Source organism: Patagioenas fasciata, chromosome 8 (assembly GCF_037038585.1).
Source record: "Patagioenas fasciata isolate bPatFas1 chromosome 8, bPatFas1.hap1, whole genome shotgun sequence".
Classification (NCBI taxonomy): Eukaryota; Metazoa; Chordata; class Aves; order Columbiformes; family Columbidae; genus Patagioenas; species Patagioenas fasciata.
In genome coordinates this window covers 22,929,682-22,945,803 of record NC_092527.1, presented here as the reverse complement: position 1 = coordinate 22,945,803, position 16,122 = coordinate 22,929,682, and the positions used below count along the sequence as shown (strand labels likewise).

Below are 16,122 nucleotides of genomic sequence, written 5' to 3'. Positions count from 1 at the left end.
GAAACTGACTTGAAAGTGGTCGCTTATTTCTGGGCTAGCGGTGTGCGGTTCTATGTTGTGTAGCTGCTCTTCCGAAAGGTAATATTTTCCAGTAATAGATTTGGAAGCTTATTTCACAACAAGAAATTTATTCAAATTTGTGAGGCAGTGGGCATCGTAGATCAACAGATGTGTATAGAAGGAGAACTTCTTACTAGCCTGATAAAGAAGCAGGTAAATAAATTGAGCAGGTAAATAAGTAAGTAGGAATGCCATATAAATAGAACTGAAATTACATGAACAAATGAAAAAATTGATTTTGTTGCAAAAATTAGTAACAGTAAATCAATTAGTGTATATAATATTAATGACCCAACTGAGGATATTGTATCTAATAGTTCCTAATTATTGAAGTAGTCAAAGTGGAAGCTGACAGCAGTTACATTAATTATTGTTTTAATTAATGAAAGAACAAACTACCAAGCAGACCAAAAGTACCATCTTTAAATAAATAAATCTTTATAGGATGACAAATAGCCTGATAGATAGTGGTTCCCTGTTTGGAAGTATTTTACTGAAGCATTGCAAACATGCAATAGTATAAATTAGATTTGGTTTAGTATTAAATGGATTCATTTCTAATGATATATATTCATTAGAGCACCTGTTTTCATAAAGCAGTCTAATTCAGAATTTTGGGAAGGAGCTACTTTGGGGTAAGAAGATTTATAAATAACTGAAAAACTATATAAGTAAGGCCAGTTTCACAGATAGTGTAATCCCAGCAATAACACGAGGCCTCTGAAGCACATAGTATAGAAGGTTTTATTTAATACAAAGATTCTAAAACCAGTACTCAGACAAAATAAATATGACTTCAAAATAAAGGGACAATAAGGGGACTAATGCTAAAGCTTATTTCAAAGGATTAGGAACGTGAAAATGCACTAGAAGCTGCAAAAACGTAGGTTTTAAGAGCAGAAAACATCTTGTGTGGACTAGAGCTCTATGAATGGAGCACAAGTCAGCGCATTACTGGTAAGGTGGATTTCTAAAGGTGCAGAACAGACCTTAAAGAAAAAAATGGGGTTAAAACAAAGGCAGGGGTACATGGGGAATGACTGAGTGTCTCAGAGTGCTGGCAGATAGGTTAACAGAAAACCGGGTCAGTGGTACGCCCGAAGACCTGAAATAGCCTACACAAAATCAGATTGAAAGGCACTAAGTGTCTTGATTAGGAGACAAAAATAGAGAAAAGGGCTGCTCTTAACTGTGGTGAAGAGTAAGTTGGATTGCTGAATTTCAAGCAATCCTCAAGAGTAGCACAGAGCAGACTGGTCCCAGGGGGGGTAGTTCTAATGGGAATAACCAGTCCTAGATAGGATTGGACAAAAATAAACGTGGAAACCTACTCTTTTTAGGTAATCGGGTATTAGATCACATTCCAAGGCACTTCTGAAATATCACCTGCTATTAAAAGTGTACTTAATTAATTATAATTTTTGAAACACCTAATTAAAAGAACCGCTGTTTGTAAAATATAAGAAAGAAATAATAGTAATTTCAGATCTGGACCAATTAAAAGGAATATTTCACACCTACTGTAAATTGGAATATTTATTCAGCGACATGCATTAAAACCAGTTTTGGACTGGTTTTTATATATAATTACCATGTGTCTGCTGTAAGGAAATAATCCAGCAGAAATACTGAAATCATGACAATAATTTACGTGTGGCAACTTTTAATAGCCAAGGATATGTACAAACTGGTCCATAAATGAATAGTTACAAATTTAGGCATGCCTGCTTTCTGTTTTCTGAGAGTTCCCTCCCCATTCCTGGAAAATGCCAGCTTTTCAGTAAAAAGAGTTGAACAAAATGTGTGAGTTAAATATTTCATGTATCAAGTTTTGGTTGTGTTTATTTTTTTGAAAAGAAGAAAGAGTAACGATGCCATGTTGTACAATTAATAGCTTAAATATTATTATATTAATTGTGTAATTGGGTGCATTGTTATGTATTACAGATGGTTTATTGCAATATCAATAAATAACATTTTCCTTTTAAAAAAAGAAGGAAAAAAACTTTTTAAAATAATGTTTGATATGTCTTCTTCACTGAACTGATTTTACCATACGGATTTCAGGGAGTTTGTGGCTCAGCATCTTTAACGTACTTGAATTACTATTTAAATAGTGGATTTGATTCGCTGACCTAGTTTTAGCATAATGAATTTTCTCATCTCTGTAAACACAAAATTCTATGTATTTGCCTCAGAATTCTGTTATTCCCAGGAAAAAAATAATCAGAACTATATTTATATACCCTGATTTAGCAGTACAGGTATTTTAAGGTTATTAACTGAAACAGTTGGCTTGTGACAGTTTCTCAAACTCGAACACAATTCATTTGCCCCTGTTGTATCTAATTCTGGAGGTAAGATGTAACTAGGATTTCCCAGGAAAATCCGTGAAGTGTGTCCTTCAGTTTTAAAACGTACTTTATTCTAGTTTCTTCTTTTTTATAGCATTTTGTCTCTTCTGACCCAGTGGAATTACTTTATTTAACTGTGGCTGCCTAAAAAAAAGCCTCACTTCGCTGTCACCAGCTCTCCCTTTCACCGAGATCAGAATGGGGTTTGACATGTAACACTAAAGGGAAAGGCTGTATACCCATTTTATTTCCTGAGCTAAACTCTTGCTTGTTCACACCAGAATGGGGTTACGGGGAGGTGAGGAGGGTTCAGGTGGGTGGGTGATCTTCCCGGAGGGGTACCAAGGGGTCCCTATCACGTTCCCCCCACTATCACTGCTATAGGTGGCTTCAGAGACCCCACTGCCAGAGGTGTCACTAACAGAGCTGCAACCTGTGTTCACCTGAAAGACTGACCCTCGCGGGTGACCTCTGGCACCTTCTCCCTTGTTACAGCCCACAGGGACTTGCTGGCATTAAGGACCTCAGCTTCTTGGTTCCGAGTCTGCCCTGCTGTAAGCTCTCCACCTGCTCTGAAGAAGCGCCAGGAGTCTGTTCTGTGTGGCTGGAGCTTCATGATCTAAAATGCGTGAGTGATGGTGTGGATGGCATGTGACAGGAATGTACACATTCTAAATAAATAGCAATGTCCATAAGGATCTCCATACCTATAGACAGCAGACAGCCCAGTGTCAGTTTTATTGCTGGACATTCCTGTTTCTCAACAGCATTCTCTATAATTTTGCCTGCTTTCTTTTTCAGCCCAACTCTGTAATAAGGAGATTCAACCCAGGGTTTTGTAATAGTCATAATGTCTACTGAGAAGCTGAAAGGGATTTCAGTTCAGATAAAAGTGAGATTTATCCCTGTAACTTCAAGTAAAAATATCTGCTGTGGCTCTTTAGCCCCTGTAAAAGCAAATTAGATTAATTTAGGTTGATATTAGAGAACTTAAATTGCAACTGGTAATTTTAAATCTTGTATTTGAGAAGGATAAAATGTGTATGTATTGCTAGAGATCTTCAATTTGAGAACTTTGCTTGCTTTTAAATAGGGTATTTCTATTCTCAATGTTAAATCAGAAGAGTAAGATTACATCATACTAAAAGATGATTGCCATTTTTAGTAGTTTCTCAAGTAAGTAAGCATTTATCAGCCTGAGAGAAAAGGAACCATGTCCAGCTTGTGTTTATTGTTTACAATTTAAGAAATTAAGTTGATGAACATACAGCACTGATTGTTAAGAACAAGATAGATTAATCTGCATACTAACAATGTAAAATGTATGTGAAATGTATAGCTCCATATGTGGAAAGCAGCACAAGCGAAGACCACCAGTTCTGCCAATCAGTCATTCACGTTTCCCACTGTTTTCTTCTATTGTAGCAAAATGTGAGAAGCTGCTCTCAGGCCACACAAACAATGCTCTTTATTGGTCTTTACTGAGGCATGATCAGGCGTCTATGCTGAGACTGCCAGCCTCAAAGAAGTGCTGCTGGATGACATCTGGCAGCCTGGCTTTGCTACAGATAGATTTATGAGCTGTGAAAGATGGTCAAATTAACATCTTCTGCATTCTTGATAGGATTAGGGTTTCTGGGACATGCAGCCATTTGCATATTGCCCTGACTTACCACATTAGTATTGTGCTTGTGGCTCATTTTAATAGATTTTTGTGGGGGGCTTTCTCCCTTTACATCCTACTGGGTTTAGTTGCTATTGACAGTGATGCAGCTGTGTTGGTTTAACAGACCTACCAGAAATCATACTTCTTGCTCTGACTTCTTCCAGTTACAATCTCAATGCAAATCAAGAGCAGCAGTAGTTGTAATAAGATCTTTCACTCAGGGCAGGATGCTCTTCACTAGGCATGAGATCACACATGAAGTCCCTAAAGAGAGAAACTCTGACCCAAGCTAACTTTCTACAGCCTCAAACAATTATTAAGTTCTTGAAAAGCTTAATTTCGGCAGTAAAAACGTAACTAAAAGCACTGTTAGCATTAAATGTCTGTTCCTTTCCCTTTACCCCTCCTCCCAAGTACCCACAAGACTCACTTCACGTATTTTTCGCAATGCTGTCATCTAGTGTTGCTAAAATATAGCCCGTGCTTGTCACCAGAGTGGGGAGAGTTTCAGGTTGCTGCGTGCGCACTGAATGTGATGGCTGTACACCCCTCAGCAGCTCCTGGCCTGCTTGGGTGGTGGCACAGGACGAAGCCCCTTTCTTGGGGACACAGAAGGGTCTGGGCTGGAGACGCTGAGCCCTGGTCAGCACCGGGGCAAGGCTGACAGCTGGGGTAGGAGAGGGGACTTGTGGGGCCCCCACAGGATGGCAGAGCAGGCCAGGGCTGCTGGTGCAAGAGCATGGCCGGTGCTAGAAGATGCCATATGAGAGCACACACCACAGACAGTGGCCATCGCTTCAAGACTCTAGGGTGGCTCTTTGCCTTCAGGTGTGGGTAGGAGTGATAGTGGGGGATATATTATAAAATGCAGCTTATATGCACCATTGTAACCCCATTAAATGCAAAACCAAAGACTGTGTTTCGTTCCGCTTTGGATAAAGATACTAGCAGGGAAGATATTAGCTCGTGTCAGTGAGGCTATGATGTTTGTCACCACAAAAAAAATATCCTATTCTCTTCAGTGGTCTAACTGGTTGAACTTCTCTGAGCTATCAACTCCTTTAAGCAGCTCTTTTTTTCTACCCTCCAGTTTTGTTTTCCAGATAGAAGTATGCAGTGTAAGCGAGACACGGTGGCAGGACGCTGGAAGGCTCACTGCCTCTGGGGCTTGGAAATGACAGCAAGTGGCCAGCCCAAGCCCAGAAAACGCAACGTGGAGCATTTACAGGTAGAAGGCAAACAGAACTGCAGTTAATTCTGGGTTACCACATAGGTATCAGGGTTTTGTTGATCTTTAGGGCCAGAGATCCATAGCCCTTCTGTGCTGCCACTGGGACAGCTTGACACCCTCTAGATGCTCTAGTGAATGTGTGTGGGGAGTTTGGTAGTTACACTGGATCACCTTAACTCTGCTGTGTAATTTAGCATACATTACCTTAAGTGAAACATTGCTGTTTGTTAGTTTAAAATCACCCTTTCTTCAGACCAGGTATAGGAAAGCATAAAGAAACGGATCTTCGTAGACCCCTAATTGCATTTAGTTGCAAGAAATGAACAGCTTATGCTGTAGACTTAGAGCCATTTAAAATGAGAATTCTCCAGCCCTGTCACTGAAAAAGCCAGACTCGCCTGCGTTTGGACACTCACTTCAGCTCCTGTGCCACACCTTCCCTGATGTGGATAGGACCATCTCAGGGTTCTGACCCAGCCAAAACTTTCCTGCCCCAGAATGCTTCAACACCGACTGGTTCTCTGATCTCGTTTGTGATATGGGAGCATAAACACTTGCACTGACATAGAAAGATGGGCAATAGCAAAAAAAAAGAAGGACAAGGCTGCCTCTTCCAGCTGCAAGGCCGGTCTCTGCTGGCTGCAGTTGATGGCGTAAACAATGTTCTCCAGCCTTGAGGTGCCGGTGTGAGATAATCAGATAAACTGCACGCACACGGTGATGGGACTTCCAAGGTGTATAGAAAAGAGAGGGTATCCAACAAATCACTATTTCAAATTTTTAAAGGGTACTTATATGTACTTAGTTCTTAGCCTGCAGAATAGTATAAAATAAACAAGCTCTTCTTCAGGACATAATGACTTTTCCAGCCTTGTCTTCTGATTTCCTTACTTCCATTTTTTACACTCACTGCCGCTCTGACTTAAAGTTAGCTGGTACCTTCTCTCTAGAGTCAATTACTTTTGCTGCAGGTGATGTGTGGTGGAAATACTGTAATTAACCTCAGGAGTTAGCTCCAAACTCCCAACAAGAAATCTACTCTTCTCTGGCATCCTAGTTTAAATAACTTGAACAGATTTAGCATCTCAAAGAGTCCCACTACACTGTTACATTGTGAGCAAAGAAACTACAGAGGCAGAAACATAAATGGAGTCTAATCCTGCAGCAGCAAAGGGCATGGAGAAAGCAATGAAACCTGCATGACCACGGCAGATGAGGAACCACATAAAAGGCAGAGCAAGCTGTGACAGATTATTTTCTGGTGGCATTGGCTGTATACTCCTAATTTCATTATGTTCTTTTTTTCCTAAGCTGTATTTGCTGTGTGGACACATTAAAAGGAAGAAGCTCAGGCTCTCCCCTCCATCCTGGCACTCACAGAAAGGGTCAGCCAGAGCCTCTTGGTGACCCACTGATGTGTTGTCCCCATAGGTGCCACCTACACACGGCTGGCCCTAGCCCCAGGTCTGCCTTGTCTTCCAGAAATGAAAATAGTAGCCTTTATCGCTCTTAGACCTATAATAACTCCTTAAACCAAACTGTTGTTTCCTGGTGCTGTTTTCCTACATGACTACGGCACCGTAAAGCTCCTTGCTCAGGGACATCCATTGAAATGAACTGTCACATTACCACTGCTATTTACTGTAGACTAATAAAGCTTAAAAAGCCCCCAGAAGCTATTAAGATGCCGCTGATGTGTACGTGTGTGGCGGAGCCAGGCGAGGAGGATGATCATTGGCCCCGCGCTGGGTGGGATGACATCAGGCCCTGCTTTCCATAGGGCCTCCAGCTTGCCCCGACGTCTGCTGAGGGTTGCGAGAGAATAGAGCCAAGGGGAGAAAACCTTCACGCTGCACCCTCTGGGATCCAATGAGAACACAGGCAGCTTCAGCTGCGGATAAAAGAACTAAAAAAAAAAAAAAAAAAAGGCGCAAAAACAAAAAGAGAGACACTATAGTCTTGGAGCCACTATTAACGGGAGATGAATCGCAAGGGACCATTTCATGCCGAGGGACTTTAGAGAGCAGCATCCCCAAGAGCTGTTAGCTCTCAGCGAGAGTCGCGCCAAAGCCCTTTGCTGTCAGGACAGAAGCATGCATATAAATTTTATACCATTTGTCTTTGCGCAGAGACAAAAGATCAGCTCTAAATCCTCAACATCTTGTCTCGACTAACATGAAATAATACTCTCTTGTGTGACTGTCTTGTTACTCTCTTCCCATCAAAAGAATACTAGTGATAAATTAATTCATAATTTTGAAAGGTTTTGCTCTCAAAATCGAGAGAAGAAGAAAACACCCGAGGTTGAGGCTATATTTACTCCTGTTAGTGCAAATCATGCTGCTGCTAATGATGGTGACTTTGGGAAGCGCACAGTACTTTTGTTTAGTTGAGAAGAAGCCCAGCTTTAAGAAGTCAGCCACGAGGTTTTCTTCTGCTTTTCACTAAACTAACTCTGACGATGATTGTTCTCATGTATTTTCTAGTTGCAAGTGCAGTCTGGAAAAAAAAAAGTACTATAGGATTTTTTGCTCTTTTTCAACCAAGGTTTCAAACCCTGTAGACATTTTGGGACCTAAGACCTTCACTAACTCATGCAAGAAAATCTGCTGAATCCAGTAGTCAGACTAAATAGCGGCTCTGGATATAATTTGCAGAATAAAATGCTTTGAAAGTTTTTTTTATTACATTAACAATGTGTGTCGAAACAGATATTACATGCAATTTTACATTTTAAGATCTTGACCTCTTTTATTGCACCAGATTTTGTTCTATGTATTCCCTTTGTTAAATATATATTTTAGCTTTAGTAGTTCATGAATGTGTAATAAGAAACCATTTAATTCTCTGTTCACCATGACCCGTTCATCAAACATTTTCTCATTTTATGACAGTTGAAATAAAAAACTATGTCATGTTAGAGCCTGAAATTAACTACAACTTAATCCTAAGAAGTGTTATTATACAAGGAACAATTATTGCTAGATTTCCTCTGAAGGATTAACATAAAATTTCTGCAGCTGACCCAACAGCTCTACAGTGGGTGTAAAAGGGGTGAGTGAGTTGCATGGCACAGGTGCTGGCGTGGCTGCGGTGCTGAGTGACTGGGGCACAACCCCGGCAGCAGCTGAACCCAGTGCCTGGGACACATGCTGACCACACAGTCCCTGAGTGCGTGTACCCAGCCAGGGTGCAAGAGCCAGCAGCAAGGACTGAGCTCTGAAATAGATATGTAAAAATACAAGTTATATATAAACGTGCATAATTTTTATATATAAATACATACAATTTAGATATATAAATGTAATTATTTTGGGGGGCTCTCAGTGAAGCATCCGTGTGTTTTCCTGGTGCACTGAGACCCTCAGCATCCCTTCCGGCCAGGGCTGCGTGGGAGCGCGGAAGAGCCAGGGGCTGCGCGGCACACAGAGCGGTCTCTCCCGTGGGAAGGCTGGAGTAAAATCCAAGCACAGTGGTCAGGCCATGTCGCTATTCAGCCGTCAGGAATGAGGGCTGAGCACGCCTTGCTGCCCCTCTCCCTCCTCAGAGAAACAAGTATCATTAACCTTCTGAGTGCTTGACATAAATTGGGTGAAATATTTGCCTTCTAAGAGGCCTGTGCAGAATGTACACACTTCACAAAGCACAGCACATACCAAACAAGGCTAAGCCCTAAAACACCGAATTATTTCTAAAGCCGTAGATATTTCATACATGCTTGTACTTAACAGATCCCTTCTACATAAGGAATGAGTGTGAGGGCTGGGAGAGTTAATCTAAACTCCGTAATACTGTACAGTTAAAAGCCTCTTTCATGTAACTGCTTTCATGAACTGAGCTTGGAATTCTTAAAAATCCAAATTGTTACAAAGGAAGGGGTTTGGTGTTTGACAAAATGACAAAGGCTGCCATTCACTTGCCTCTTGTGTTGCTTGGATTTACAGTGAGTCCCGATAGGGCTCATGGCACAAGGGAGAGCCTAGAATATGTCAGAGGCATTTAAAGAGAAATTCCCAGAGATTTCAGGTTCCATTATCCAACTAGTTCCCAACTGAATGGTTTGGATTTTTTTTTTTCTTTTTTTTATGGCTCCACCTGATTCTTATTTGCTAACAGCCTGATGACTCTGAAGTTACACCACAAGTCTCCAAAAAACATAGCATTCTTTTGTAGGCCCCCCAGAACAGATTGGTCTTAAACTCCTCAGGTAACAAACATCAATGTCAAACGATCAGATGTGGAAATATTATATAAGCAAAGGCAGGCAGGTATAGCTGACAGAGCTGCCAGCTGAACTGAGACTGCCTGACTACATTTGACTTGTTGAACCTGTGAAATGTTCAGAAGAATTAAATCTCAGTGCCAAACACCTGACAATTAAGCTCAGTTTGTGCCAAAACTCTCTGCGGCTTAGCCATTTCAAAGGTTATTTTTCTTCAATCGACCTCCATAGGCTGCTTCCCACAGTACTGTGCTGCTTGGTGCTGGCAGCAACCCGGTGTCACTTGTGAGAACATCGTCCTTTACTTGTCTGCACTGAGACAGCACAACCTGCTGCCTTTCAAGACTCAGCATCTAACTGAGTTTCCTGGAATGGGCTGGAAAGAGGTGAGCAGGAACCAGAGGAGAGCTCAGCACTGTTTGTGCAGGTCCTGAGTATATAACCTATCAGAGACAATAATTTGCAGAGTCAATATTAGTGATGTAGAAGTGTCTGAGAGTACTCATGTGCTCTGCTGCAGTAACTAATCCACTAAGGACATACAACAGCCAGTGCCTGCTAAATCAAAACTCCAAGTATTTAAAATATGCCTACAACAATTGAGTAACACTGTGGCATCTTAAATTGTAATATGTATACTATATGTTGTAGTACATTGGCATGAATTGGCTTACTCTGGTTTCAGTTTGCCTTTACAAACCAAGAATAAATGGGTGGGTGGTCCATCGGAACAAGAGCTAGTCTCATTGTCCAGATAAGGCAGAGCTCATGTGCTGTCTTTGCTTTTGTGAATGCTGGACTTTTCTCCTACTTCACTCCAGTATAACTCACAGGTGTCAAATTGACTTACAGAAATTGAAATGCTTTCAAGTAAGATGCAGCCATGTCTGTCTGAAGGTGTCATCACTGTGAGCACCACTCCTGTGCTGAACCTTTGGAGATTCCTGTTCTTCATTCAGCTCTGTTCAGTTATTGAAGAAAGATTTATTTATTGTATTGATTTTTGTGATGTCACTTTATAGGATGGGATTGTTGCAAACAACAAAACAGCTTACTGTCTGCTTTAACCTCACGAATTAGAGTAATATCTTGTAACTGTGCCTTCAAAATCAGAAAGTGGTGAAAGAGATTATTAGTTTGCTATTTAATAAGACCTAAGAATTTCTAGGTGTAAAGACAGTAATTAAAGCCAGCTGCACTAAAAACATACCCAGATTCAGCATCACTGTCTTTTCTCCAAAGGAAAATCAATGAATGATATTGCCAGCTCTTGAGATTATGAGACACCGAGATATTTGTTAGTATGGTTGCATGAATACATGAAGAACTGTGAATTCAAACTGGCTACCATTTCTAACGAGCAGCCAAAGGAAAGAAAACAATGCTAATTGTGTGCAATATAGCACAAAGCTGATTTTATTTTTATTTTTTTATCCTTGAAGGATTAGAGCTCCCAGAATACAAAATCCAGAAACTAAAAAGCCAATTGATAGTCTATTTTTTTAAAAGGTAGTTCATGGTTTTCCTCAAAAGACAGATATAGTATCCCAATACATTTAGGAAGCAGCACATGCATGATGACAACCCAACCTTGCAACTGCATGTGGAGAAGGTGCCCTCCCATTAATTATGCCCAGGACCACCTGCTTCTGGGATGGAAGAGCTTATCAGGCCTGTGGGGGACACAGTCAGGGGCAGATTTGGGTGGCTGAACTAAATCTGGAGGGTTGACAAGGTTGTGTTGTGGTAGAGCTGTCACAGGGTTGGAAAGGAACAGATCCTATTGGAGGTGAAGATCTTGGCCTCAAAGCTTCTCTGTGTTTGGTTGGCTTAGCTGGTGGTGTCATCTGCCACCTAACCACAGGAGAGGATGAAAATGTTGAGGTAGGAAGCAGAAAGTCACAGTCTTCCCCCTTAGAAATAAATCTGGGGATCTGACTGTGATTTTCTAGCCTTTGGGACCTGCAATACCCGAAGTACAAAAACTGGGTTGTTTTGTTGCCATTCAGCTCTAGCCCTTAGTGTTTTTAAGCACAGCAAATGCAGTTAATAAAGTCTCTTGTGTTGTTGTGTTTCATTACTTGGTGGTGCTATAGAAAAGACTTTGAGATCTTTTGGAGTGTCGGGGGAATAATGTGGTAAAACTTGGAACAAGGGATCCTATTCTTTCTTCTCTCTCTTGAGTAAAACAATGAATTTGTTCAGAGTTTCTAATTGGGTTTCTAAACACAGGGCAATGTGGGTAATCAGATCAGTTGCCATGGTGTTCCACTTTTGCATCTGATGGTGTGACATGTAAGCTCTAACAGCACTGCACAAAACTGCTGTGCCAGTGTCATGGATGTAAAACAAAGCTGCATGTTATTGCAAGATGTTATGCAATGCTATAGCCAGCAGTTTGCTGTATGGCTGTTTGTATGACATATGTATGAAAGAAAATTGAGCTGTCAGTTAAAAAAAGTTGTGTAAGTCACATACATTGATGATCAAGCTTTTGCAGAGTGCTGCTGAGCATTATCCAAGCTACTGGCAGTAAAGAAAAACCCCTTGGCACTAAGAGCTGTATAGAGCAGTCCGGATCCTCTTGAGAGAGCCACTGGGCAAATTCTTATTGCATCTAGGTGGTCTCCTCACAGCCATCCATATAGAAAGAGTCTGCAAGTGCTCCCAGTCATGGGCAGGCACCTGGGGCTATGTAGGACCACAGGCACCTAAATGCACCAGTCTGGGGGTACCCGAGGAGGGCTGGTTTGCAGACTGGGGCATGCTGGTGGCTGCCCTCCTACCACCCCTCACACGCACTGTGACAGTACTCAGGTGTATCTGTGGCACTTGGTATATGAATCAGGTCTGGGGATTGCAAGCAAGGGCTTCAACTCGAGTACTCCCTCACTGTCAGATATAGAGATTAATGGTGCAAAAGGAGGGCTAGAGAAGATTGAGAAGGCACACATGTCTTTACAGAGCTACCTAAGCAATGGTTCTGGTTTGGAGCTTTTGTTGGCTTTTTCCCTTTTCATGTGGAGTTCTTCAAGCATGTTGAGTTGTGGGTTGAAAGCATTTAGAGGTTGTGGAAGGGGCCATGTTTAGGACTAGGAACTAGCAGCTCACATTGCATAAACTTTTTGAACACTGTAGTTCAGCTTTTAAAAGATAATTTCAAAACCAGCACTGAATTTGTCTCTGGGCAGTATTTTACCAACCTGAAACTCTCTCTGAACAATAATGTTACGAACTTACATTAAGGAAAGTGAACACTACTTGTTATCTTGCCACATTTTGAGCATCAAAGTTGCAAGGGCTGTAAGTCAGCAACAGTTTCTCTCTTGCCTGAGTTAAGTTCCATTCCAAAGAGACAATATTCTGGTTTAGCTCAGTCACATCATATCTGTAGGCTTCTGTGCTTACCTGTGAGGCTGAATAATACTTTGTCATAACATGTTTGCCAACAATTTAACCGTGAAATTCAAATTTCTATAACACATTGTTACCATTTCCCTTGTATGAAACGATTAAATTCTGTAAACCAGCAAGGTAAATAATGCTGCCATAAGAATACATATAACATGGCTAAACACTCATTTATGAGAATGCTAGAGTTTTGAGAGAGAGGTATTTTGCTAAGGCAGAGAGCTGGTTACACAGTGACCACTAGCCTTTCAAAAATAGTGACAATTTCCTCTTGTAGTCCATCTGCTTCCCCAAACGATTCTTCAGGTTAAAAAGAAAATACACCTGGTGCTTCCTCAAATAAGAGGGTTCAGAGGAACAATTACATCAGGAAGACTGGGGTTTATTTTTGACATTGCCCTATCTGATTTATCCATGGTTTCTGTAGTTGTTTTACTGTACCTGTCAAGGATTTGATGTTTAATTGCTGGTCCTGTTGTGTGTGAGGTGACTATGATAGGTGCTTCACTGCTGCTCTGATACCGCTCCTCTGTGCTTGATCTGGTTCAGGAATAATGTATGAGAAGCAGCCATCTGACTGACTGCAGGGGTAATGTCAAGATATCTCTGCAGAATAATTAAATCAATTTAATCCTTGAACACACATCTCTCTGCAGACAGGTATTGTTCCAGTTTCTGCACAAGTCACTCCTTAGGAGCTTCTTTTCTATGTATGAAGGCACAAGGTCTTTCACACACCTCAAGTGCCACCTTGACTTTCTGTACAGCTGCCCTGGGCAGCGGGGCAGAGAAGTTGTTGGCATGCAGCTGGGTATGTGCTGTAGAAATTACAATCCCCTTTTTTTAAGAATTTGAGTAGGATGTGTCTAAAGGAGAGAAATGAAGACTGAGGGAAGCCTGAGCTTTCCTTGTCAAAGTGTATCACAAAATCATGCTTCAGTGAGCAGATAAAGTATTTAACATCTCAAATTCCTCTTCCCCCTTGGTAAGACAACTTGTGTACTTGAACGTTATGGTCCCTCTAAAAGTGACTTGCTTTGACCTTAGCTCACTGGCTACATGAAACACCATCTCCAAAATACTGTCTCTTTACCTAGCTGCTTCTGAGTTTCTCAATCTTTTCATAGCTGGTTTCTCACCCAACTCTGTTCATGTTCCTGTTCAAAGTCAGTCAGCGATCATCTGCTCTGCAGAAACAGGACTGGACTGGTTTGTTTAGCTTGTGAAGTTTTTGTAAGCAATAAAGTTGTTTTTTTTTTTTCTAGGACTTACTGTTTACTGAAGTCTCAGTTGTTCCTTCTTTTGGTATAAATGTCTGTTTTTCTAGTTGAGCAATTTCAGTGCAACTTTAACCTTTAGGCTTATAGAAATAGATTTGGAGGAAGGAATAGCTGTCTTGTTTATGTCCTTTGAAAAACTTTAATGTACTGAAACACATGAACTGCCTCTAGATGCTCTCATCTCCTTCGTTAGCTGACACGTCACACGCGTTGTTCAGCAGTGTAACAGTGCTGCAGGCATTGCAGGGCTTTGATGAGAAAAGAGTTATGTCCACTACTTGTCGTAAAATAGTTGGCACTTTATTGGAGAGGAAAGAGGAAAGCTGACAAAGTCGAGGGACACCGGTGGCAGGCAGGTGAGGACGGGCAAGGCTGGGAGGGTGGACCGTGGCCGCCAGCCGGGCAGAGCAAGCCTTGGCCCGGGGACAGGCAGCCGCGCTCCTTCCCGGCGGCTCAGCCCTCGAAGAAGCCGACGAAGAAGCTGCACAGCGAGTGCCAGCGCTCGGCGCAGTAGGTCTCCGCGGGGTCTCCCGTGGGCTCCGGGGCGGCGGCCGTCGGGGAGGACCCGGGGGCGGGCAGCAGGCGGAGGTGCGCCTCGGGCGGCGCCCGGCCAGGGCCGCACAGGCGGGCGCTGAGCGGGCCGCCCTGGGCGCAGGGGTGGCGCCGCCGCCGCAGCTTGCCCAGGATCTGCCGCCAGTACTGGCGGCTGCGGGCGTCGTACGCGGGGCAGCGCCGCGGCTCTCCGCGGTACACGCAGCTCCGCCCCGCCCCACCGCCCGCCGGCGGCCGGCAGCTCAGCCGAAGCTCACTGGCTCCCGCCTCCGAGCGCAGCTCCCAGCTGCATCGGTGCTGCTCCGGCGTGGAGAAGCGCCCCGCCTGCACAGCCTCCTCGGCCTCCCGCCCCCTCGCGGCGGCGGCAGCCCCTAGAGCAGCCAGGGCCAGCAAGACCGGGAGCAGCCCCATCTCCTCGGCGTCGTGGGAGCCTTCTCCGGTGCCTCAGCGACGGAGCGTTCCGGCACGAGGCCCGCCGAACCCCCGCATCCTCCGCGCCCTGCGTAGACACGGACACTGGCGGGCGGGTGCCCCCGCTGCTCCCACCCGCTGCCCACCCCGGCGGGAGCGCAGCCCCTGGGGTCGCGCCAGGCTGAGCCGGGTGGCATTTGTTTCGGCAGAGGGGCTTGTCCCTTCAGAATCGTAACCCCCGGGGCTTTTAGCTTGTTTTCTTCCCCCTCGCCCTCTGGCTCCGCTGAGGGACTGCTGATGGCGGCAGGGCTCTGGGACCACCCCAGCCGTGAAGCCGTAACCCCGGGGCAGCATCGTGAGCCCGCACCCGCCAGATTGCAGTATCAGAGCAGTGAGCGGCCGCCGCTCGGCAGCCAGAGCTGGCTAAGGGCAAACCGCTCCCCTAAAAACCCGTCGTTGCACCCCGAACCCTGTTTCCCCCCACCGCTCTGTCCCGAAGGCACTCACGGTGCGCTGTGGGGTTGGTGGAGGTGCCCAGGGACAGGCGTGCGCGGCGCTCTGCGGCGGCGGGGCCGGGCGGGGGGTTATCAATGGTCGGGGGCTGCCCCCGCTGACGCCCCTCCCCGGCCCGCCGCCCGCGGGGAGACACGCGGGGAGCTCTGTGCCCCCAACTCGCGAGAAGTTCCCTGCCTCCTCTCCTTCCCCCCCGCTTTCGTTCGAGGAAATCTCACGCCAGTATCGCAAAACCATCCCGGGGCCGCAGTGCACTTGGTAGGTGCCCTGCCCGAGAGAGCATGGTCTGGGTGCCGAGTCGGGCAGCAGCGGCTGTGCGGAGAGCTGCCTTCAGGATGCTGGTGGATGAGAATCGATCTCTTTCTTTTCCCTTGCAATTGATGGGAGTTAGATCACAAAAAGGGATTTTCATTTCGAAAGTA

General features: G+C 44.1%; 1 protein-coding gene across 1 annotated transcript; it reads right to left on the bottom strand.

The window, feature by feature from the left end:
- Positions 1-14,502: 14,502 nt before the first annotated feature.
- Positions 14,503-15,778, bottom strand: FGFBP3 (fibroblast growth factor binding protein 3). The gene is made up of 2 exons (XM_065843591.2): positions 15,695-15,778; positions 14,503-15,275 (listed from the first exon to the last, which is right to left on the bottom strand). Exon 2 carries the CDS (start codon positions 15,185-15,187, stop codon positions 14,678-14,680), a length of 510 nt encoding a protein of 169 aa, XP_065699663.1. The 5' UTR covers positions 15,188-15,275; positions 15,695-15,778; the 3' UTR covers positions 14,503-14,677.
- Between the last annotated feature and the right edge of the window lie 344 nt (positions 15,779-16,122).

Excerpts from the sequence above, each read along its gene's own strand:
- FGFBP3 (XM_065843591.2), bottom strand. The coding sequence starts at position 15,187 with ATGGGGCTGCTCCCGGTCTTGCTGGCCCTGGCTGCTCTAGGGGCTGCC.